General features: G+C 35.5%; 1 protein-coding gene across 5 annotated transcripts in view; it reads right to left on the bottom strand.

Annotated features, from left to right (window-relative positions):
• Positions 1-25,514, bottom strand: part of LOC145668676 (ATP-dependent DNA/RNA helicase DHX36-like) — a 111,095-nt gene extending 85,581 nt beyond the window's left edge. Inside the window, exons 1-6 of one of the 5 annotated variants that reach the window (XM_081736736.1) lie at positions 25,364-25,514; positions 17,899-18,006; positions 12,463-12,690; positions 9,120-9,175; positions 5,907-6,315; positions 3,090-3,282 (exon numbers count right to left, since the gene is read on the bottom strand). In XM_081736736.1, coding sequence (XP_081592862.1) covers positions 3,090-3,282; positions 5,907-6,315; positions 9,120-9,175; positions 12,463-12,690; positions 17,899-17,959 — 947 coding nt within the window. In that variant the 5' untranslated portion in view covers positions 17,960-18,006; positions 25,364-25,514. Of the gene's footprint in view, positions 1-3,089; positions 3,283-5,906; positions 6,316-9,119; positions 9,176-12,462; positions 12,691-17,898; positions 18,007-24,793; positions 24,819-25,300 lie in introns of those variants that run through there. The other 4 variants (XM_081736737.1, XM_081736735.1, XM_081736738.1 and 1 more) reach the window with 4 other exon arrangements.
• Between the last annotated feature and the right edge of the window lie 1,697 nt (positions 25,515-27,211).

Here is a 27,211-nt window from a genome sequence, read left to right on the forward strand (position 1 = left end):
AGTTAGATAAGAATTCCACGACCTGAATGCCATATTTAGCTCTGTAATTCACTAACATGAAGAATGTAGTATTTGAGGGCAATTTTACAGGCTATTTAATTTTATTTTAACTTTTGAGTTATCGACATTTTTTTCCTTCTCTAGATCATTTTAGTTTGTCATCCGTGTTTCATTTCTAAGAGCTTAGTACTCCAGCTTCTAGCACGAAAATTAAACTTACGTTTTTCTATATATCCGTCAAAGCATACGTTTTTCAATATGTCCGTCAAACCGTACTTCCACATTTCTGTTATACTGTAGTTGTGCAATGATTTAGCAATAATTTTCCAGATACAACCTTGAATACCAATTTATACAAATAATCAATAGCGGATTTAGAAAAGTACTTTGGGAGGGGTTTTTCTGATTGTTTCGTTTTCTAAAAAGTCCTAATTTTATTTGGGAGGTGCTTGAAGTTTATGAGTACAGGCATAACTAATATTTCGTTTCGTTTATATGTTTAGCAATAATCTTCCGGATACAACCTTGAAGATCATTTTATACTGAGAATCAGTGGCGAATTAAAAAAAGTGTTTTGGGAGGGGTTTTCTCACTACTAATGTTTAGTTTTTCTAAACATTCGTAATTTTTATTTGACGGGAGCTTAAAGTTTATGAGTAAAGGCATAACTAATAGATAGTTCGTTCGTTTTAGACATTCCACAACTTTAGAGAACAGGCTTCAGTCCGAAAGACCGATCCTCTAACCTTCGCAAAACCGTCACTGCTGGTAATTAGTAATAATAACGATTTAAAAACAATAAGAAAGGAAGTCGGCCAACTCCTACACTCCTAGTCGGCCAGTACACGCACTATTTCTACATTCACAGATGGAATGAAGGAAGACTTTGTCAGAATGGTCGAATGCAGGGTTGAATCCCGGACTTCCCGATAGAAGCGCAAAAGCCAACCACTCAGTCACGTTTGTTGTGCAGTTGTATATTCCGTAGTCCTTTATTTTTATTTTATTTTTTTTTTTTATTAAAGTTCCGTAATGATATGTTGAATCCCTCTTGTTAAAAATTCAGAAAACTTGAGGACTGGGTAAACCGTGATGGTGGTCAAGGGCGCCCATGTTGTGGTTTCCAAGAAGGGGCAAGTATAAGCGACGTTTCAAAAATAGTTTCAAATTTTGCTGTAACTAATGTAAAAATCCTATTGGATTTTCAATATTCTGAAGTACATTTTCCTCTAGGGGAAGGGGCGAGCGCCCCCTTAACCCTCCTGTTGGGCGCCCTTGATGGTGGTTATAAAAAACTTGACTGTAGAATTTCAAGAATATACAGAACCAAAAATTCCGGATGTGCAGCCTTTAATTGTATCATATAAATCTAAGTATTTCTCTTTTGTTTTATTTTAATTTTATTTTGTTTCAAAAAGAGGGTATGGAATATTTTGAAGTAAAAATACTACATACAATTTTGCTAGTTATTTGTGTATTTTTTAAAAGAAGTTTTTACTCTCAGGGTTGGCTCCTTTATACCAGCTGTTTTTTTTTTTTTTTTTTTTTTTAATAACTGGTTTAAACTAAAAAAATTAAAAGAACAAAAATGCGAATCGTGTGAACTTCATGGTGACGTTTCACATGTCAAACCATCTGCATTAGTCTTATTTCCTTTTCACCTTTTAATCAAGGTGTCCCATGTTCAATTCTCGGTCGAACCACAACCCTTCTTTCATGTGTAAACCAAGTACTCTTTCGGATGTCACTTTAAGCGAAAGTCTTCTCCTTGATAACCTCGGTATTACGTAAGGATGTTAAGCCTAAACATACGAAACGAAACCAAATTATATATTTCTGCATGCCTACTGTTTTATAAAGAAGCGAAGGTTGCTTAAATATATTGATTAAAATTGGTAAAATTTATCGATTGCCTACGTAGCTTCCAACATTAGCTTGGATTGGATTTTCAATGATATCTACATACTAAATTTGTAATTTAATACCTCAGTTTTAGCGTACTGATTATATTACGTTGACCTTTAAATTTTACATGCAAATTAATTTTTACAGGATTTTCCCGTTATTGTTTTACATTTAAAGTAATGACGGGATTTTCCCGATGGCTAGGGCGGGAGTTTCTCAATTTAAGAAATTTACTGACCGGACTTCTTTAAGCTTATGGAACATCTTCCAGCATAACCCCGTTGTTGAATAATAACACCAAGGCGAAACAAACTTATTTCTGTGAATATGTAATATAAATACATAAAGCAAAATATCTAAATCAAAAAACCTGGTTTAAACCCCAAAAAAGCCTGGTTTAAACTGCCCCCCAAAAACGGGTTTTTGGCATTTTCAGAAACAACCATGGTTCTTGCCAACTCTGCTTACTTTTGTATATAGGAGGTTAAAATGTGTTTATTATATACATTGGTTAATCCTTTGGAATTCATAATGTAAAAATGTTGAAGTAAAATTGTTTAAAATATCTTTTCGAAATTCATGGTTTACTTTCGAGGTTTTATATTATTATTGGCATCAATCACTAATTAAATGACTTTTTGTGTTATAGAGAAACGAAACAAAGTCTGCTTTATCAATTTAAAGCAGAATTTTGAAAAAAGCCCAAAATTTCCCAAGCAAAAAAGCGAAGCAGAAAAAAACGAGTTTTTTTTCCCAAAAAAAGCCGGTTTTTTTCCGAGCCCTTGCATCTCTACAAAAAAATCAGCGACGCCTGCCCCTCAGCATTTTTTTTTACGATTTTTTTGTAATTTTCAATACCAGAGAAGAAACCAAGAAAATATGCATTAATTTTTTTTATATATACAAAATATTGTCTACAATCAGTGAAACTTTCAAGAAATTTGGACTACCCCTACCAGAATTTAAAAAAATATTAAATTTTGAGGATGTATGATACGATAATTCGGTAAGGATTGGGGCTAGGAGGCTGAAACGTTTTGAGGGGTGGTTTTAGGTCAGAAGTAACATTTTGGGTTAATAACGATCCAATTTAGATCAAGAGCCGATTTCACTATCTTACTAGGAAAAGCCCTTTCTGAAGTTACAGTAATAATAATAGTAATAATAGAAATAGAAATCCTTACTTCTCCAGCCTGATTTGATATCCAACACTTTGTCGCCCACAAAGTTCTCCCCTTTCTTCTGCCACACGATCAGCAACTGAGACAGCGCTAATTCTTCTGGGCTGCGTGCAAACAATATTACACATGGATCCATTTCCTTTCATTATGCAATCATCTAGAATGAACTGGGTTACCTGTGTGGTTTTACCACAGCCTTGAAAAAACAAAATCTTCAGTGTTGCATTACTGCAATATTATTCAGAACATTATTTTAACATGAAAATAAAGTGTTTACTTTAGTGCTTCATTTTCTTCAGTCTATTCAGAAATATTTTGAGGGATATTATCATTACGCAATAAACTAAGTTGTTTAACATGCTTTGACTTAGTATTTTAACGCTTTGTAATGAGAACTGCTTGAAGAGCAATCTTATCAACAAAATCAAAAGTACTCACTTCTGTCCCTCCAAATTTTTATAATTAAAAAAAAAAATTAACGTCGAGTTTTCGCTGGCAATTGTCAGGATTTTCAACGGAGCAACGATATGTTTTTATTTATATGTGTAAATATTTAAATTCCATACTCTTTATTCTTACTGAAAGGCTGTTCCTTCCTAAATCTTGGAAATGGTCATAGTTGTCAGCGAAAATTCAGCATTAAACATTTTTTTAACGACATATTAAGAATTCGGTTGTTACATCTTTCAGAAAATATGTAGTTGTTTAAAATAAAGTACTATTTCCGGACGAGAGTTTCTAAATGATGCATATTTATATAATTCCCAAGAAATAACAACTTACAGTGTTCAAATGTACTTTACTTGTACGCAATTTTTGTTGCCTTCGTCAGTAGCTCTGGAAACTGACACGACTCGTTACATATCGTAATTTACAGTAGTAGATTGTTCAAAAGAAGAGTATTCGAATACAGTGGATTTACACGATGCTAATATATGATGAACAAGAGTTTGCCTCATCACTTTTCAATGAACTTCTTTCCACCTAATTTGACTTATTCTTTACAATATCTCCATGAAAGGCTGGAGTGTGTATTTAAGTGTATTTTATTTGTGATTAAAACATGAATATAATATGCAAATAAATAGCTTTGTATTATAAAATAGTATTGATAGTGTAACTGAATATATACAGCTATAGTGATTTAATCGTTGAAAAATATAGGTTTTTATTAATTTTTTAAGTAATATCTAATTCAAACGTCTGAAGTAATCCTATAGCTATTAGGTAATCCAGCATAATAAATGCTACTCATAATATATTCCGAAGTAACGTAAATTGTAAAGCCCCTATTCGGGTGAAAGATGTGGCTGGTATAGAAAAGGGTCATGATACTGTGCCATATCTTATACAAGTTATCCGTGTACAAATTCTGTTGGTTGTTTAGTTAAGTTGATTTCAAACAAATGCATCGATAGAACAGACAGCAAAGACAGGCATACTGCAGAAAAGAAATAACAGGAGTGTTTCTGACGTAACCTGCAAATATAACTAATATATATGGATGACCAAAAGGTGACGTAAAAGTTAGGATTAAGAAGCATTCAGAAATCCTAAAAGCGATGAAAAACACATTATCCTGTTCATCGAAGCATTTATTTAAAAGTAAACACAGAATGAATACGGATGAAATTCTATGTAATTCCAAAATATAGACAGAAATAAACACATTCTTCTCTCAATCTTAATGATAATTTTAATCTTAGCAGTGTTAATCTTAATAATAAATAGTCGTTATTAAAAAAAAATGAAATCTTTAAGTTTTACGTCCCACGGTTATGCCAGTTCGGCTAAAGGAGACGGTGATGATGAGAAATGAATGAAATGGTGGAATGAAGAAAGTGGGAGGAAACGGGAGAATCCCGAGAAAACCCACGAGCACGGCGTTTGTCCACCACAAAGTCCACAGGGCGCGAGCTGGGATCGAACCAGGGACCCCAAGCACCAGGGGTGAACGCTCTACTACTGAGCCACCACGCCCGCTATAGTCACGTTATATATGTCGCTATCTGCACTTCCACCTTCCAGTCTGATGTTAATAGATGTCGCTAAATGTGTTATCGGGAGTTAAACTTGCAAGCAATTAGCCGATTTAAAATTACTAGTATTTATTATACCATGTTGTATTGAAGAAAGAAAGAAAAACATTCTTTAGACTGTATTTTTTTTTTTACACTAGAGCAGCAGATAAAAATACAGACTCACTGAAAATTGAATTTGTGTCCTCTATATTAAGTTAAAAATACTAACAATTCATCTGATAAGTAATTGAATAACTCCCATATATTATATATCCTAGTAATGATAAAAAATGCATTAATTTTCCCTGGATGGTATGAATTATGGTAGAAGTTTTTCAAGAGACTCTTAATTTGTTTGATTTTTGTTACTACTTTTCAACTATTGTCTGCTGCAATATGCCATACTTAACTATAACTCATTTAGTTCCTCTCTAAGACTTATATTTTTGGGGACCCGACATTTACTTTTGCCGGAGGGCCCACAGTATTATCATTACACTACTGACCTGTACACTATGCTTGTACGTTTTGTTCCAATAACTACAATTTACGGGCAAAAACATATAAACTCATGTATCAAACTGGATTTGTATTATTGTTTCGCCCAGTATTCAGAACTGGTGCCTATGTTCGAAGCAACTTTTTATGAGCCCTGCTTATAATAAATAAGAATTAAAAACGTTAACCAGCTTTTTTTTTTTTATGAATATAGAAATTTATGGTAGTCAAGAGATGGTTACTTGAAATTGTTTGATTTCTTTCTGATTACTTTCCTACTGTTGTATTAAACTTTACTTGCCTGTTTCGCCACTAATTACACAAACTTGATTTTCTTCTATCGTTTTCAAAATTTCTTCACGCTTCGCAAACGACGGAAGTTTCTGTCGAAAACGTAATATATTTTTATAGTGTTCATTTCTTTCTTTAGACTGTAACTCTAGTTTAAGTTCGTTATCAATATCTGGGTTGCGATCAAGTAGCAAACTTTGGTCTTCTTTTTTTAGTGTACTCGCTAATATATTGCCCGCAATGTTCTGCATAAACTTTCTCTTAAATTCACTATCTTCAATGTAATTGTACTTTCCAAACACTGATAAAGGATTGTCCTTTGTGTCCTCTGTGTACTTTGATAACGTTGGCACTTTAATTCCATCCAACAGATTCAGGATTGCTTCTTCGATGTGTTCTGGAAGATTTACAGGTGGTAGCTGAAAACAACAGGTATAAGTGATAACCAATTACATTCTAGCAGATTATCAGGGCAAAATAAAAACAATCGTAACCAAAGGGAAAATCGTAAGGGAAAAAAGTTAGTCGCAAATGAGCGTCGTACAACGTTCGTTAAGATGTCACATAATTCGAAACTAAGCACAAGCAAGCGTAAGGAATATAAGGTGAATTTTACTTTCAAGTCTTCTTCATCCATTCTATTTTTAGTACAGTGGTACCTCGGGTTATGAACATGATCCGTTTCGTGATATTGTTCGCGAACCGAAAACAATTTTTACTATTGAAATTAATGCAAACCAAATTAATTTGATCGCCCGCTTAAAGACATAGTTCTTTTAACTTGTTTATGGATTTACTTTATAAAAAATATACAGTAATATAAAATGTATACAGTATAATTTTATTTTTGTGGTTGATAGTTCTGACAGGTACAGAAGATAATAATGAAGGTTAATTTAAAGTAAAACGAACATATATACATATATCAAGAACAAAGCAACGACAAAAACGTTCACAGCGAGCAAACTTGACAAGGGAACATCTTATATTGATAGTAGCATTGCCCAATCAAAGAATGCGCAATCGATAGAGGAGTGAAGAAAAGTGAGAAATCCGAACTTTTACGGGCCGACACCCAGAAACACATGAGATACAGAGGAAATAAGGATCTAGAATCATGTGAAGATATCAATGCAAAAGATACACGGACACAGAAAGAATTTCAAAATGATTAAAGTAATCAAAATGACATTTACACAGCAGTATAGTAAGCAAACGTTGTACCCACAGACATGCTCAATAAGATCTTATGTAATGCAGTGTTGCCAACTGAGCACAAAATGAAGTTCTCAAGCGACCCTTTCTTCATAGGGACGAACATACTGCGGAACGCTTTATCAACAGCAAAACTGCAAAACTGGCTACCAATAATGTGTGAGGTGATACAATATTACGTGCATCAGGAAAGTGAGCCTGCTAATCAATTGTCAATCCAAGTGCATGCATCATTTCAGTTGTGTGTGTTGCGTTTGAACTATTCTGATTTTCTGCTTGGGCAAAACTGCTTCGACATTGTGCATCGTCCTTTATTTCGTACTTCAGTGATTATAATCTTGTTTGTGGTCTCATATTTGGTTTTTACTAGTTCGAATCGTGTACTGTATGTACTCTTCTACATCCAAGATTCACATATAAATTCATAAAGATATCCTCAAACGTTGGCAACAATGTACATCAAGACGTCACAGGTATGGTTCTACTCATAACTGCATTTGCTAGATATTATAATTTGTGTTTCGTGCCATTTAACAAATCTTGATTTTGTGCTCAGTTGGCAACACTGCATTACATAAGATGGTATTGAACCTGTCTGTGGGTACAATGTTTGCTTACTATACTGCTGTGTAAATGTCATTTTGATTACTTTAATCAGTTTGAAATTCTTTATGTGTCAACGTATCTTTTGCATTGCTATCTTCACATGATTTTAGATTCTTCTTTCCGCTGTATCTCCTGTGTTTCTGGGTGTCGGCCCGTAAAACTTTGGATTTCTCACCTTTCTTCACTTCTCTATCGATTGCGCATTCTTTGATTGGGTAATGCTACTATCAATATAAGATGTTCCCTTGTGAGTACCACTGCTGCCGTTAGCGAACCGAAAATATGGTGTCAAATTCACGTCGTGTGCCAAGGCATTGTTCGCAGGCCGAGGTACCACTGCGAACAATGTTATTATTATTGAGCGACTTGCTGATCATCTAATCGTACTGGTCAAAACTCACAACTCAAAGATAAGTTACATACATTCATTACTTTTGTGTAATACGAAATAAGCTAAACACAGTTTCAGAGACATTTGAGATTCCCCGTTGCTATATGATTAGTGTGCGTAGTTTCGGTACCGGAGACCAGGGTTCATTACCGTTGGTAGCTCACGTGGTTTGGTTCCATACTAAGCTGTATGTCTCAGATAGCCACGGTGCTGAAAGGGATGCTAACTCCAAACCAACTGGCATATTTCTTATAACCAATATAGCCTATTCATATTTCCAATTTATGTCACACTACATTAATATATATTACTTAGCTGAAAACAAAATTTCGAAGTTATTGATAGTTATTTCATTCTAGTCTATGTGGGCTGAATTCTCTTTGGCCAACTTGAAAAATGCATGCTCTTCCCTACGCTTTCCAATACCTTTACTGAATTTTAGTTACGAATGATGAACAATGGGCATAATACGATAATTTTGGAAGGTCTATCCGCTATTCATCATTGGGCGCGGGAAGTACGAATTATCGTCTCCATTTCTCTGTTATTTTTTTTTTTTTTTTTTATGAATATTCCTTTATTTCCCTATGAGTTTGTAAAAACCAAACCCTGAACCTACATTCGCTGATGAAGTGTGCTGTGATCTGAGAATGCACAGAGTAAGCTTCTTCAACATGAAAAACTAAAAATAAATATTCTATTTTATTTATTTAAAGGAGAAACACATTAGATTTACTTTGTTTTGAATGCTAACATCCTCTTAAACGACACATACTAATGCACTCCCCAGACAAAATTATCGAATGACAAGTTCTTATTTGCGTTACCTACTAGTATTAGTATAAAGCTTGTGTTCATAAAAAGTTATCGCTAGATTTAGAACGCTTATACTTTCACACACAAATTTTCTGTTTGATAAACCTTATTCATAAACTCTAATAATTTATAACATAATGAACACTATATATATATAATGATTATATAATTAATCGATAATTAGTTTTTACTTACATCTAGTAGATCCTGTTTACGTCGACGTTCTTTGTTTCGTCTGGCGTAGAAAAGCCCTAAAACACAATAAATATGAATGTAAGCTGTCGCGGATAAAGTGATTATTCCCTTTTCAAAAGCAATTAAAAAAATTCAAGTTAGGTTTGTTGTATCTCTGAGCAAACCTTTGTTTACAATTCAAAACATTAATTACAGTACATAAGAAATCTGTATTCATAACACGTTCATGTTTCCTGAAGACAGATATTATGAATGCAGTGGCATCTTGATTTGATTTTGGGTTTATCATTCTTTTCAGCAGCGAGGCTATATGAGACATGAACCTACAGCTTAACGTGGGATCCAAAATACATGAGCTCATGTCGGGAATCGAACCCGGGTTTTCCACGTCAAAGGCACATACGGTAACCACTTAGTCATGAGGGAGCTCATGGAGTACCAACTGATTGTGAAATCTACTTTTCCATACATTTGTATTCGTTGAAAACCCTTAGAAATGTATATATAAAATTCGCCGCATGAAAACCCCCGATTAGGGTTTGAAATACTGCTGATCATTATTCATATCTGTCTGTCTTCAGGAAACACGGACGTAAGTGTGTTCTAAATATTAGAAACATATGTTCAAATCATTTCATGAATTTCTAAATTATTCATAAAAGAGCTTATATAGTGCGGGGGGATTCTATATTTGTTGGTATTATAAAGTTGGCTGAAATATTTATTCTTTGTTGGAAACATATCTACGAATTTAAATAGATCTGATAGTATTCAATTCTTATAGTGCATTCCTTTCCTTGAGAAAAATTGTTTTGTAGTAACTTCTACAGTACTGTGAGAACGGATGAGCGTGTGAGCTATTATGGGAATAAGTATTTTACAGTTCCGCTGAAAAATGAAAAAAAAAGTTCCTCTGTTAACCCTGTAGATCAAAGGAAGTGGATTATATATACTGCTGAATAATAATGGAATAATTGTTGGAATAAAAACAGTGAGAAAAACAGGAAAGGAACTACGAAAAAAATAATCCATGAACATGGTGGTGTCCATTACAAGCACACATGGCCTGTGATTACACCAGACACTTTCAAAGCTCTCACTCACTCAAAGCAAGCACTCTACCAATGAGTCACCTTATCTCCTAATATTTCGATTAAAGTGAACTAACTTTCCTTATACTAGCTGAAATGCCCGTTCTTTGCACGGCGAGAATAGGTTTACGCTCCTTAATCAATGTGACATGATACAAATTTTTAGGCAGGAACTACGTTCCAAGATTAATTTCAAACGGGTAAGCCCTTTCGATTATGCGATCACAAACAACGGACAACGTGGCGGAAAAGTACAGAAATTTCACGTCTCCCTCCCCCCTTAAAACTGGAATTTTGGAAAATGTAGAGTGACGTCGACGCTCACTTGTAATGAGAGTTTATAGTATACAGATTTTTATCTTTCCAACTTGAAGGGCTTATGAGATACTCCATTTTTCGCATTACGTTTGAACATTATATTCCTTTAGGATATGTCCTTTAATCAAAGTGGGGACTGAAATCTAGCTCGAGACAGATAATAAGTATGTTCTAAAATTCATTTCAAAATTTTCAGCCATTTTCCTGCTATGCGATCATAAACAACAAACAACATCGCTTTCAATGTGGTGAAAAGAAATAATAGCAAATACCTCTTTCCTCTTAAAACGGGAATTTTTTAAAACGTTTCCGCTTATCTTTGATGAGGAGTTTATATGTCGAGTATCAGCTTTCTAACTTCAGGGATTTATGTGGTACTCTATTCTGGACAAAACATTTGAATATCATTTACCTCTCTTACCAATGTATTAAAAAAAACCGTTGTTTCATTGCTCCTGTAACAAAACGAGTTTTCTGTTCAAATCTCACGTTTCTAGGCCTGAATTTTCAGTTAATTACTTCCACTTTTCCATATATATTCGTAAATATTGATCTCTCTTCCTTTAACCTTCCAGAAGCAGAATTTTCAACAACGCTGAAATACGTTTATTTCCTATTTTTTATTTAGGAGTTTATGTAACGAACTTCACATTTCCTACTTAAGCAAATTTTTACATAAGAATTTTCTGAACAAATAAATGAGAAATCTTCATACTAAAGAAATTGTTTCCTTTATCATCTTCAGAAGCGGAATTTTTGCAGACGCTGAAGTACGTATTTAATTATTTTTATTAAAGAGTTCATATACCAATCTTTTCATCTCATACTTAAGCAAATTTTCATAATGAGCACTTTCTCAATAAAGAAAGGGAATGACCACATCTTCCTTGTAAGGAGCGGAATTTTCCAAAATGGTGAAACACGTGATTTTATTTATATTTAAGAATTAGTATACATTATTGGTATAGATAATAATAATAATAATAATAATAATAATAATAATAATAAGAAGAAGAAGAAGAAGAAGAAGAAGAAGAAGAAAATACGTACTTGCGCAAATTTAGTCTGACTTTATTCTTTCCTTATATACCATTGTACCGGTCAACGACTTCAGCAACAGTAACAATGCTCAATACTATAGAGCAGGGCGCAACATTTCCGGTCGCCAGGTCGCCATTGGCGACTAGAAATTTAGAGCTGGCAACCAGTGTTCAGTAGGAATGGTTTCTACCTAGATTCATAGGGCTGCGCAGTTTCTATTTCTCACGAAAATAATTGTCTCTGAGTGAGAGAAAACACGGAATGTGAAGTTTTTCTTTTGTCAAACCAAAGGCCGGGGTGAGGGGGGGGACCTCTCTCATACTTTGTACGTGAGAGATACTGGCGACACCATCATTTTTGGATTGGCGAGTGCGTCTGACTTTGAAATCTTGCGTCCTGCTATAGAGTCACTGCTCCACAGAAATTACTAAACTACTTCATTTATATTATTATTAATACACGATCAAGTGTGCAGCAAATGTTTCGGACCTTCAGTAAAGTGTGTCATCAGATAAAAAAATGTTCGGAATACTGTCTTATAGCATCGGTCAACAATTGAATAAATTACACCTACTTCGGGAAAATATGATAAACTAAGATCAAGATGCCTCATATAAGAAGTATGCAACAACACGCCCGACATTCTTTTGATTTAAAAGAAAAAAAAACTTCAAAAATTTTCCAAATAGAGCTGTGTATTTTTAATATTTACTTGCACTTTACTCTATCCTATTCTTATTACCCCTCAATTCTTTCCTGTTCCGTTTACTAATGCTAAGACTAAACCTAGAGAAATTATGTTTTTCCTTCTAGTATCTTCGTGCACATTTCTGTTTATTCCTAATACAACTCTTCAAGAAACTTGCATTAAAACTATTCAATATTATTCTCACCAATTGCTTTTCCACGCAACCATGGTGGGTGTTTCCCCGAATATTGCGACTGTTCAGTGCCACAACTCTCTTTCTCGTCTTCATTCGTGCTTCTCCATTTACTAAAACGATCATCTCCCCCTCCGTACGAATCACTTTTGAATCTCTGATGCCTCTCCTCCTTTCGATCACCTCTCCATGGTCTTCTGCCTTCGGATGACTCTCCTCCAGCACCATCTCGATGCAGAACTATTTAGAACACAACAGAAAAATGAAAGTAAATACAATGAACAAAATGTTGTTGTAATTGTACCCAAGAGGCATAACAATAATGCTCACTTTAAGATTATACGTAAAGGTATGTTACCATCATTTTCTTATTATTTTATTCTCCCTTTTCACTGTTATGTTGGTTGAAGTTCAGTGTACGTTTTCAGCATCAAGGCTGTATGAGACGTAAATCTACAGTTTATGGTGGAATCCGGACCAGTTTTTTTTTTTAATACTCATCTACTGGCAACCAAACGCACGACTACGTACACTAACGACGCACGCTCTAGCCACTAGATCAGAACTCACTTCTTCTAATGCGTGTGGGCTCGAGGTACATCTCGGCCAAAAACTGAGTCCATAAAATGCAAAAATCGCCTTATTACATAAAGCGAGCTTTAGGAAAACACGAAAAACTTCGGATATGTACAAATAGATTTGGCACGTGTTGAGTTTTTCTAACCAACTGGAAATAGGATGTAACAACTTTCATCCTTTCAAATTGCGTGGTACTTTATTTCTCGGTAATTACTGGCCGGATCTAAACCAAATTTGATGGGCAAATAGCCCATCATCTACAGAATAAAGATCGTTATGTTTGGTGGCCAAGCTCGGCCTGGGATAGGCTTGGCTCGGCTTGTATGTTCAGGGTGGCCACTCTTTTGGGATTTTTAAATTCCCTGACTTTTACCAGTTTTCCAGACCTTTTCAGAAATTTCCAGAGAAGATCCAAAATGGATATATTCGCATATTTTTAAGCAAAATTCGTCACAAAGCAGGAAGTAAACTACGATGTAGCATCACTAAAACTAAAAAGAACACAACGGAAGGTAACTGCAGTCTAATTTTAATCCAGTTTTCTAATTTCTATCTTTCTAAGGTCTAATTATAGTAACTTACCTGCCAATATTTCTTCATCACTGATCCACACCAATTTGGTAATTTTCAGTCCGAAGATTAACACTATTTACAAAAAACGACACACTGTAACTGTTTCCAAAATTCAACACGACATTCACTGAACCTTTTTTTAATATCTCACACCACAAAATCATATGCTCACTAAAAACCGAACTACTGGGATTAATACCACACACATTGAAATGTTCAAGACGTCAAATGACTGCTTTCCTCATCAACTGCAGACAGCTTCTCCTTAACCTCAACCAACAACTCCATGTTCTTTGCCTCTAGTTCAACAACCTTACCCTTAATGACATTTGTCTTCTGTTTCTCCTCTTCCTCTTTGTGGTTCTTCAGGATTCACCACAAACTCCATGAGCACTGAGGGCACCATGAACAACTTTCTTTGTAATTTTGAACTTTTCTATACTATTAACAGCTGAAATTGTATCGTGCACCCTCCTTAGTACAATTAGACTCTGCTCACTTTGATTTTCTATCAAACATTCTTTGTTGATTGAAAATCCCCTCCCTACAATGGCATTCCTATGAGAATTAAGAGAAATCTCACAAAAAACAGCCATCTGCGTTCAGTATGCGCCTAGAATTTCCATCCAATGGTTATCTAATCTCTTTTTTTTTCTATCATAAGTCTTCATTGCTCCCAACACCAGAGGATTCTGATAGAAAGTTTTAAATTCCCCTTCGATTTGATCAGCTAAATACCACGATTTCCAGACAACTGGACCCTCTCTTTGCAGCTGCCTTGTCATCCACAAATACGCGTGGATCCAGAAACGAAATTGCACTTGTCAGCTTGGATTTCAAAGGTGACCTCTCCACTATTTTCACTACAAATTTCTGACATCCTGTGCGACAATCTTTTACGAAATTTAAGAATCTCTCTTTGAGGCACAGCAAAGCATCCTTTGATGTATGGCCAATGTTTACAAATTTAGCTTCTTTCAGGTTTTCCTTCTTCTAAAAATCAATGTTCACTAATGGCTTGCCTACCAAAGCACCATCTTTCGCAAAACGACCAGCTACAGACAACACAACGGCATGGAGGGAATTGTAAAGGAAAGGAGCTAAAGGAGCATCTCCCTGAAACTCGCGTAAAAATGGTTCAACAATCTTTGCTAATGCTGTGAAAAAGCCTGGATTTGCAGCAAGCAACTTATCATTTATGGAATTTCTTAAGCATTAAAACTCTTACATCCTGGCACTTTCCTCTCGTTAGCAACCCGCTGCATGTATTTCATAACGTGGGTTAATATTTCCATAGTTTCGGAAGCAACCTCTGCATTTTCAATCCATCTAATGCTGCAATTTTTTTAGGAAACATAGAACATTCTGTGAATCTTATATAATCTTCTCGATGAGCTGGAACGTCTTTGAATAAATTACAAGAAGCCCTCACTTATTCTTTTCATTTTCATACTGTTGCTTCCATGGCAGTTTTGAAAGCACAATCCACAGTGTGCAGCCTACAACTTCCAATATGAAGGAGAACTGGATCTGAAGGTGAACTTGCAGGAACTTTCTGCAAATCACTTAGAAACTAGAAATTAATATGAGGGCCATCCATGGAAATTTCAACAATTTTTCAGGTCTAAACCTAAGACGCCATTCTTAAAACTTACTTCAATGTCTGTGCACACTGAATGTCCGAGGGAAACCGAATTCAAATATCTTGACAAAACTGGGTTTTTATTTACGTCCCAAAAGCGAATCGTGAGACTTCGTTAAGCTTTTATCAAATCCAATAACGTGAAACCTGTAGTTTTGTAGTTCATCGAGATCACTTTTAAACAGTGGCCTAAGCCCATGAACAATGGTATAAGCTAACTTCGTACGTTATCTAATTGCATTTTACTACAACTTTCGTTATCAGGGAACATCAGCTTGAAATTCGCTGCGTGTCGGGAAACAGACCGAAATGACAAGTGTTACATTAAAGTCATACAATACGCACGGTAGGTCACAACCAGCACACTTCCTTTAATCACGTGAAAGTCAACTTGCTTTGGCACAGCAGAAGTCAGGCCATGTTTGCCCAGTGTTTCTTTCAGAAACAAAATGTTCCCGGGGGGGGGGGACTACTGATACTATTCTATTTATTGTTATATTATAGACATATTTTGGTCTGCTCGGGGGAGGGCACTTTCTGAGATCCGGGGGGAAGGCAGTGCTCCCCCAAAAATAGGTCTGGAAGAAACACTGTCTGCAACCATGATTGGTTAGCTGAAGGTCACGCGAACACCATTGGCTCCGCCCTCTCCACTAGCACCGAAGTACTAAATGATTCATTATTGTAGTGAGTAAGGGTCTGGGGGCGAAGCTCCCAGAGACTGGAAAGATTTTGAATAAAAATAGAGAAGCTAAATGGCTAGGAAGATAGTAAATACTTATATTTTCATCAAAGCAGTTTTTTTTTTTTTTTTTTGCGCAAAATTCCCTGACTTTTCCCGATGTTTGTAAATCCACTGACTTTTCCATGGTTTCCCGGTTTTCCAAGTGGGTGGCCACCCTAATGTGGTACTTCATTTCTCGGTAACTACTGGTCGGATCAGAAGAAAATTTGATGGGCCTAAGGAATAAAGATCGCCACAGCTTTGCACGCTGGGAAGTTCGGTTCATCCGGATATTTTGTATGGATCTGTCGTTCTTAAATTTTGAGCTGGTGTGTGTAGGTGATCATCAATAGTTAAAATCGTGACTTCGGTATTATCGTTTTCTCGAGTAATTTTCAGAAGTCAAAGTTCTTCAATTCTATGTCTTCCTGATGATGAGAACAGGATTGGTTGCAATGATCTCAGTCAACTAATCATCAGAGTAGGAATCACAAGGCACATGTAGTTAGTGGTTGTTAATCTTAACAAAAGTGTCAAACTACATCTATGTTAAAATTAAATGACTAAAAGGAATTTAGAAGCACGTGCCAAAGAACATCTTAAGAGATGAATAATCAGAACATAATCATCTGGAGCCAAAAAATTTAAGTCAAAGACTGGCTTTGAAAATTCGTTTATTCTTTTAAACAATCAAAACTGAACTAGGTATGGGTTGGTTAAATAAGAAGTGGGACACTATAATTAAGAAATACAGTACTGACACAATAACAATAAAAAGAACATCATTTGGCAACCTTCTTTTCCCAAAAACGTACACTGGTAAATTGTGCTGTACATCTAAGAATCTAAATCCAGTGGTGATTTCAGAAGATTTCCCTGAGGGAAACGATTCAATACACGGAAGTTAAAGGAGTACTGTGAAAATGCTGGTATGCTGTACATGACCGGAAGTATATCCTGGGTAGAATTTTTCCCAGGCTTCCTCCTGAAATCATCACTGCCTATATCTTTCTTCGTGTAATAGCGTCTGTAATTTTATAAACGATTTTTAAGATGTTTCATTTAAGGGAAAGAGGAGTCAAGCAAAACATAATACAACACTAAGGGCCAAAACAAAAATGTTCATTTTATAGCCGTGAGAGAAAGGTTACATACCAAAGATCCAAATTCCAAATAGAAAAACCATTATTTATGGGCTTTAAGAATTCATATTACGTAATATACAAGTAGTATTGCATTAACAATGCTCTTAAATATGCTTATATTACTAATATACTATATAATTTAATTGAATTTGATACTATCACCAATATGCCTAGATAGCTCATTTCACGGCTTCATCTGCCATTATATATGAAAGATCATGTCAAAGTATGCAACAGATATTCACTAAATAACAATAAATACATATCAGGTTTGACTAACTTAAGAGTTTACTTATTTGATTGGAAAATAACATACACATATATTGCATTATACGAAATATAGAACTTGTTTTCGGATTCTCTTCAAAAATGTACTTTTACATTACCTGCAGGCAAAATTTTGCACTGTCAAAAGAATCGTGTGGGTTTATTTTCCATAAATGAATCAAAGTATTGCTGACAAATACCGTACAGAAGAAAATATAAATAAAGCAACTTTAGGGATTCATATTAAGTCCGAATACATGAGACGATCAACTACTGAGTTAAACGAATGTCACTCCATATATTCTGGATTTGTACGTAAGTACTCCCAGAAAGCCCATTACATTGTAAATATATTGATCAATTTAAAGAAGGAATTTAAATCTTCTTCGCAAACCTATTCCTAACTAAAGTAGCAATTTCTAAAAAGTTACACTTTAAATGCACGGAATGAGTAACCACAGGTTACAAATTATAAAGAACACAAAATTATACTTTACTGCAGTATTTAATATACTTACATCCTGAGTTTCGGTATCCTCTATTGTAGTACCTTCTGGACATCTTTAAGCCGTGATTCATGCACAGAGTAACAAATATCAGATTTCGAGAAAGCCAGCTTCGATTAACTGAAAAAAAAATGACAATGAACATTTATTAACAGAACTGAACAGTGACTGATAATTACTTCAGTAATTGATCTATGAAAGAGAACAGTATGAATAATAAACAGGGTGGAAAAAATCATGACTTCTTTTTAAAAAAAAATCATTTTTGTTGATTTTTTGATTTAAATCGATTTAAATCAAATCTTTCTCCTCGTATAATACAAGTCGCGAACTGAAGAAAAAGCATTAGGAATTAGTATTAAATACTAATTATGCCATTTAAGTGAAAGTATTGGGGTTGAATTTTGAATTACCCCCAATCGTTAACTTGTATCAATCCCAAACAATGTTTCTCAACCCTTTTAAATTATGGCTCATTTTAAAGGTAAATTATAGACTTTCAGTCAAGCAGCTACAGGATCATCCCTATTTATCCTAGGATCATGGTACATACATCACTCTCTTTAGAATAGAACAGCTTTTGAAATGGTAACATTCACATTTCCCTATCATGTTGCTGAAGCGGGAAATTTTGAAAGTAATCGGTACTTTTTTTACTTTTTTTAAAAATTTTAATTCCCTCTGGATTCCCCTGTGTTAACGCACAGATCTCAAAATCAACTGGGAAATATTAAGGGGTGTACTAAATGTGTGTACAAAATTTCAAGCTTCGATCTTGAGTAGTAAGGGTGAGAAAACTATTTAACAATGAGCTAAGAACATTCCCACAATGCCCCAGATGACCCGGATGTAATATAAAACTTTCCTCAGACATCCCTATTTATCCTAGGATCATGATTTGTACATTATTCTCTTCAGAATAAAACAAATTTTCAAACAATACTCTTCAAATGTTTCCATCATCTATCTCGGGCGGGTAAATCACGAAAAAAGGAATTTAGTTTTTTTTTTTTTTTTTTTTTTTTTTTTTTTTTTTTTTTTTTAAATCTCTGTGGACTTCTCCCCCCGTTTTAAGGTAGAGACCTGAAACAAATCTGAAAAATACTGAGGGGTGCACTGAGTAAATGTGCAAAATTTCAATCTTGTAGGTAGGCAAAATTTCAAAAGTAAGCCCGCGAAAAATAATATTTCCCAAATACCCCAGATTCCCGTATAGAACAGGATCTCAGGTAACAATTTCCTGAGACATCCATATTTATACTAGCAACATGGTACGTACATCATTTTCTACAGAATGGAACAGCCTCTGAAACGGTACCATTCATATGTCTCCATCTGAGGCAGGAAAATCACGAAAAAAGCTATTTTTTGTTAAAAAATATTCTTTTTTAAACATTTTTGCCCCTCTGGGCCCCTCTATTTCCACGCAGAGATATTAAAACATCTGAAAATTATTAAGGGGTGCACTTTATGAAAGTGCAAAATTTCAGTCTTCTGAATGCAAAATGTAACCCGCCAAAAAAATAATAATAACAAAAAATATATTTTTAAATTTATGACGTCATCATACAATATGCCTCAACGCAGAAAGGCGTGAAAGCATATGTAACGTGTTCTAAAATTCCTCCAGTCTTGAAGAAAACGAAGTAAAAAGCCTTATTGGTATTTTTTTAATCGAATAATGAAGATTCTACCCTATCACCTAAAAATAGGTGATATAATTTAAAAGGTTAAGCATTAAGGAAAAAGTATAGCAACGTTTATCAAAATGACACTTTTTTTCACGAAAGTTACAGATATTTGGCAGGGGCCTATTTTTAAAAACTCAGAACTAGCTTGCGGCATGAAATACATAAATTTCGCCTAGTTATAAAATTAACAAAAAAATTTTTGGAGAGGGGATAGGACCTCTCTAAATACGCCTTACTATCTAGGAACAAACAAACAGACACGCATAAAAAAGAATTTTCCTCTTAAATGTCGATTGGTGATTTCCCCGTTGGAATAGTTAACGATTTTAAAACCCAAACCCAATGTTACGAAAAGAAGAAAGCAGGATTGCTGTTCTAAACGGGATTTTCCCTAATCATCCTCTGCATGACACTTGTTTTCATACTATACTCTACATTTGAGTCTCATTGTATTAAGATTATTAACTTCAATAATCGAAATAACAGAACAGAAACGAGATTTTACTTATTTTCACTTTAAATTAATTTATTTCGGAATTCGATTTAAATCAACGATTTTTATTAAAAAATAAAGTGATTTAAATCAGATGATTTAAATCAATCCACTCTGATAATAAATGATTCGAAGAAGTTCGTTGTCATTTCCATGAGGACTATAAGCCTACTATTTCATTATCAATATTCATTTCTTATCGTTTCCTTTAGCCTACAGATCACAATCGTGGGACGTAAAAATATAAGCCTCATACAGATCTCCTGGCAAAGTCTCATAACCAGACCTACTGATGAAATACACAGGACATGAACATAAAACAAATTACGTGAATTTCGTATATGCAAAACAATGTAACATGAGAACAGTTTGGATAGACAACATCGCGGACCGCAATCTCATAGGGTCAAAAACCTCGCGGGCCAACATCTTGCCTGGCTAAAACCTCCCCTGGACAGAATCTCGCCACAGCGATTTCTTCAGTGTATATGTTCAAAATATCGCTGTATATATATATATTTGAAATTTCCATTAACGGATACTTCCATAATAGGGACATATTTTTGTCCCGGCAAAAATTACGAAACAGATCCCTCTATTTCATAAACACTCTCAGATAAGGTCTTATTTTCCTCCAACATTTTAGTAACCTCTTCACAACGGACAGGAACTATTTTCAATTCAAACGTATTCAGCACAAGAAAACACTTGAATAAATTGAAAGTAAATCCGAGTACAGTACACATAAAATTCATTTCAAATGGATCAGCAGTTTTCCCGAGTTCATGAGACAGACAATTTGAATGTGGAAGATAACTATATAAATTGCCTCTTTTCTCCTTATAAAAGAATTCTCGAAACGTTGACGCACTCATTTTTAACAAAGAGTTTACAAAGTTTCATCTTTTTAACTTAAAGGATTAGTGAGATATTAGATCTATGGAATACATTTTAAGGATTCGCCAGTTCACTCACCAAATAATTTAACTAAAATAGATTCAATCAGGAGCGTCATTTCAGGAATTCAACGGATGCAATTATCACTATGAATTTGGTATATAGATACCTACTACCTGAAATGACCATTTTTCGCACGGGAAGAATAAGTTTATGGAAAATATCTTAATCTTGTTTCCCCTTAGGACACGCATTCCAATGAAAGTGTCGTGACAATCTACTTTCGATATAAATTTTGAAACATCCAACTCCCACAAAACACGTCCCTGAATCAAATTGATATGGTTAAAAAGCCCAGCTTGAGGCGGAGTAATATGTTCCAAAAGTAATTTCAAACTGGTCAGCCGTTTTCCTGACCCCGAAAACTATGAATTCGACACTAATCTCAGTCATTTCTAAAATGATACTTTTTTTTACACCTTCCTCTGCCGATGGGGCACTGGGAGCCTCACTATTAATTTCAACGACTTCGAAAGCTATTGGTTTAACACTAATATCAGTCACCCCTTCCAACCCCTACTCTTTATGATGTCTTACTCCCACTGCATTTTTTACAGAGTGTAAGCCATATATCTATTAAGTTTGGTTGAAACTGCTCCTAGGATTTTCAGAGTTACTCTAGATATCCATATATATATACATACAGAGAGAGAGATACAGGGCTTGAAAAATCTACTCGCCTGCTCACCAGTGGCGAGTACTTCTTTTACATTTGGCGCATCAAGTCCGATCGATCAAGATGAAACAGGATGTGCACCACTTGGTCTGACTAGATTTTTCTGGCTGGCTAGTACTTACAAGCAAGATTTTTCACGCCCCATAACACACACACACACACATATATATATATATATATATATATATATATATATATATATATATATATATATATATATATATATATATATATATATATATATATATATATATATACAATGACGGATCCAAGGGGGGCTATAGCCCCCCCCCCTTGACGCTCAGATATACACTGGATAAAATGGGCTTCAATCCTGCTTTACACTGGATAAAACGGCAAAATATGGTTCAGCCCCTCCCTTGATCATATCCATATATAGGTTGTTTCAAAAAATGGCGCCCACGGACCACAGATCATTAATCTACAAGTCAAAATACACCAAAAAATATATATATTTATATACCTTTCGGGTTCTCGTCCGGAGACGCGAATTGCACTATGTGGCAACGTCGCAGATAAAGAACCACATATTACATATACCAATCCATCAAATAATTACATCGGTTCTTGCCAAATGACAGTTAAAAATCAGTAGACGTTGACACTATCACTACTTATTACCTTAACAATCGATGTAACTTTGATGGATTTGAAGAACAATACTAATGTTTCCAAATTAATATGTGATGTTGCCACATACTGAAATTTTGATTCCTCATACCGGCTGAAGGAGGCCTTGGAGGACATTCCATCATATAACATCTTCGCTTTATTTTGACATGTAGAATAGAGCTCTGTGTTCCATGGGCTTCATTTTTAGAACATCCTCTCTCTTTCTTTTTTTCTTTCTTTCTCTCTCTTTCTCTCTTTCTCTCTCTCTCTCTCTCTCTCTATATATATATATATATATACAGAGATATAGATAGATAATTATAGATACTGCTTGAAAAATACTAAGGAACAGTAACATTTTTCGGAATAATTCAGAATAGACATTGAGGGAAATATGAAACGCAGTACATATGCAGTAGAGTTCGTGTGCAATTATTCCAATGGAAAATGGTACAGATTGTACCGCATGGGAAAAGAAGAAAACGGAAAAAGAAAAAGACGCTCTTTGAAGCATACCTAAACAGCCACGAAAAATGGGTTTTCCTGTTAGAAGGGCAAAGAGATGTGACCTCCTAGGACATTAATGCAAGTCCGGAGAGTAAGCATCACGTTTAAGTGTGACCGATGGTTCAGCGGTCCTGTGTGGGTGCGCATTGTCGTCCATAAACAGAAAATCCGAACTTATCGCATCCCAAAAACGACAAACATGATTCAGAACAATCTCTCTGCAAAACCGCTTTGATGTCAGGTTGTCTCGCTGAAAAGATGCGAAGCGGGGTTCTGAAATTGTGAATAATGCCTGCCCACACCATCACGCCTTGGCGGCCATAGCGATCACTTCATGAACATTATGTTGTGCATAATGTTTTCCCCGTTCTCTCCACAGAAACTGATGACCAGAATCACTTGTCGCATTGAAACGGGATTCGTCGTAGAACATCACTCTGCTGCTGATCTCAACCAACACATTCCTGACACCACTGTAACCGTTTGTGACGATGGCGTAGTTGAAGTAGGATGCATTTAACAGGCTTCGGTGCATACAAACCAACCTCATTTAAGCACCGCGAAATGGTTCTGGTAGATACATGTATAGCGGTAGCGATTCCAAGGTCTGCAGCTATCCTTTTCGCCATTAAGGATACATATCGATCACTTTGAGGTTGGGCTTCCTTCGACGACCACCGGCATGCTTTCGCATCTTCTTCTTATATTTATTGTTATGGCGAGGTTGCTTATATCTTCAGCGTGTATCATTTATTAGAGTTTTTCCACATTTTTGGACCACCCTGTTTATTATTTTTTACCATAGGAAACTTCACATACAATAAAAGGGGAACCTACTCAAATTATGTCTGAGATTGTAAGTATTGAAGATAGAAGTATATTCATTGAAGGGTAACACATCATCAACTCTTTAGATGAGAGTTTGTCTCTAACGAAATGCTGCTGAGCTTAAGCAAAGGTGCCCATTTCCCTTGGACTACGACGCACCTTCCTAAATTCAACTGACATGATCTTTTGAAAGGACATTACCTATTTTAAAACTTACTCAACAGATCTCACTTGCAAAATCTTTAATTGTAAACGGAGTTTGTTCATGACCAAAAGTTCTTGTGCAACTAACGCAGTTATGATTCTATCTTTTTAATTTCTCATTAATTACAGCAGTTTTTTCTCAGTTCTAAAATTTCGATGATGTACTGTGTGTCAAGATGAGTGTAAAGATCCCCAACAGATAGCATTATCTTTTGTAGGGAGAGACAATACTTACAGTAATTGAATCAACTTTAAGAGATGAATATATGTGAATTCAAATTCATTTCGGAAACGAATTGAATCATAATTAACGAACAAACCGTACAGTTGTGTGATATTTTTGTTTCTTTTACTGTTCAGGGTTTTACTGTTGGATGCATGCTTCCGAGGAGTAAAATTAAGTGCTCTGTACAATGAATAAAATAAAATAATCAAAAAATGCATGGATTACTCTTTAACTATTGATTCGATACTTTGGATATTTATCTCTTCGCCGGACCAATTTTGGGAAATTTACCGGATCAATTGGGGAATTTATTTTGGTTCGTGAGGAAGAGTGAGTGAAAATCAGATAAGGAGAATAGTTGAAAGTGGTTGTTTTTGATGTTTTAAGCAGTACTGTATGTGGAGACGGAAGGGACTATTTGGCGGAGATGAACACTTGTTATGATTTTGTCGCGGGAAAGGAAGTGTGGAAGTGGCGTATACATTTCTAGACGATTATACATTTTTTACTCGAAATTGGAAAAGTTTCAAGCTTTTGTTTTGAAGGACAAATCTAACCTAGTACACCCTAATTTAGTACATTTTGGGGGTGACATTTAGTATCTACCCCGAATACAAGTGTTTTCCCGAATACTGCAGTGTTTTATGCAATATACTATGTTTTGCGCTATCCTCGTTTATGTCTATACCCACTGTCGCTGACGCGCTTGCTCCGCGCTGTCTAACGCTCAGGCCCTGACTCGGTTAGATAGCGTTCGTGCTTTTCATGGTCATCTAGCACAACTTGCTTAAATCTTTTGCACGATAATTTTTATCGCGTACATACACTCAAGTCATCCTAAAGTGAATTTGCACAGAGGAATTCAAGTCCACAACCCCTTTGACGACTTCGGAACCACGGCGATATAGCACTAATACCGCCAAAGTTTTAGAAGGTTTTGTAATTTGCATAAAATACTGAATTTATAGCCATATTTTAATGCCTTCCTATTGTTAACCTGTACTTAGGAACGCGAAAATTTTCAAAATGATCGCACTGCTACTGTAAATCTGCACACTATAAAGGCTTTTAAATTATAACAGAAACTATTCTTCTCCTTTTCATAAGAAAGTGCAGTATAAAAAATAGTATTTTAGCAATTGAGACTGAATTTACTAACTGAATACACACTTTAAATAATATAGTACACTACTACTAACTTTCAAATTCACTTACTGAACTATAAACATAAGACTAAACATTTTATACATAAACGTATTCACCTATATTTTTCACACCTGTCAAGCGACTTGAAGGTGAGGCTGAGGATACCACATGGCTTCTGCCATCTTCTCAGAGGCCTTTCCCTTCACTATTTTATTATGAAGCTCCAGCAATCTTAATGCTTCAATTAAAAAACGGTGCAGATTTATTGGACGAATCCATACATAAATTCTTTGCATATATACTTCTTTTTTTTTCACTAAATCGATTTATCTTAGACAATTGTTTTTGGGGCGTGAACTTTCATTCCTCAGTGCAGAAACACTTTAGGAGGGCGTCAGAGTAAGTGGACAATAAGAACTGTGAAAAAACTAAACAAGTTGTGCTAGGCGTAATTAGAAAGCACGAATGCTTTCTACACGACTAATGGGACAAGCACAGCAAGAAGCTCGTGTGGTAGTGCGAGAGCATCAGTAGGGGAAGGCGCATCAGCGACGATGGGAACACACAAACGAGGATATTGTAAAATACTGTGTATGGCATAAGAAAAACATGTCATTACTCATTATCATCATCATCATAGGTATTCTGCCTTAATTGGCAGGTCACTTGCCGCAGCTGAGAAGCTTCCATGCTCCACGGTCCTCCGCCAACCTTTTCGTCTTCGCGTATGATCTTTCTGTTTTAATATCATCCATTAATTGTAGTCTCCTTCGCCCCCTCCCTCTCTTTCCCGCCACCATACCCTCTAGGACGTCCCTCATGATACAATCTCTTCTTAGGCAATGTCCCAACCAGTTTCTCTTCCTCTTCCTAATAATATCTAAAAGTTTTTTTTCTCACCCACCATTTCTAACACTCTCTCATTCGTTTTCCGCTCGACCCAACTAACTCTTTCCATTCTTCTCCACACCCACATTTCGAAGGCTTCCAGTCGATTTTCGTCACCCTTTCGCAATGTCCACGTTTCCGCCCCATACAGCACAACACTCTACACGAATTTTCCCTCATTTTCTGCAACATCTGCTCTGTAACCCATGGTTTCTTAGCAGTTTTGTGTTCGTGGTAACCTACTGCTTCTTCTGCAGCCTGCTGTAAGCAACGTTTAATATGTTCCCACCGTGCGTTACTAGCTGCGCCTATCCTTTCCTCGTTTGAACATTTTTCTTCGAATTTTTCAGCGAAAAGATTTCTTATTTCCTCGTTTTTCAACTTTTCAGTATTCAACACTTTGTTACCTACTTTTCTTCTGCCTACATTTTTCAGTTGAATATCTACTTCGGCCAGCACAAGATTATGATCAGAGAAAATATCAGCCCCGGGAAGGGTCTTCGCGTTCTTTAAGCTATTCCGATACCTGTCCTTAATCATAACATAGTCTATCTGATATCTTCCGCCATCTATTGGTGATTTCCATGTATATCTTCTTCTCTTGTGCTGATTGAACCAAGTGTTCCCAATTACTAGTGAATTCTGTCTACAGAAATTCACCAGTCCCTCTCCCCTTTCATTTCTTTCGCCTAAACCATATTTGCCTACGATACTACCTTCCTGTTTTTCTCCCACAACTGCATTGAAATCTCCCATTAGAATTATGCATGCACCCTTCTTCTTCCTATCTATAATTTCTTCTATTTTCTCATAATTTTCCTCTACTTCTTCATTTGCATGCGAAGTCGTCGGTGCATATGTCTGTATCACCACTAGATCCTTCGTTTTCCCTTTAAGTCTTAACATCATAACTCTATCATCAATAAATTCTACTTTCACTGCCTTCTCCTTTAAGCGCTTTCCAAGAATTATTCCTACGCCATTATGACCGCCCTTTTCATTACCTGAGTAAAACATTCTATATCCTTTGCTGTTCAATACCCCATTACCTTCCCATCTAACTTCACAAACTCCTA

This window comes from Thermobia domestica, chromosome 13 (genome assembly GCF_964235325.1).
Source record: "Thermobia domestica chromosome 13, izTheDome1.hap1.1, whole genome shotgun sequence".
In the NCBI taxonomy this organism is placed as follows: domain Eukaryota; kingdom Metazoa; phylum Arthropoda; class Insecta; order Zygentoma; family Lepismatidae; genus Thermobia; species Thermobia domestica.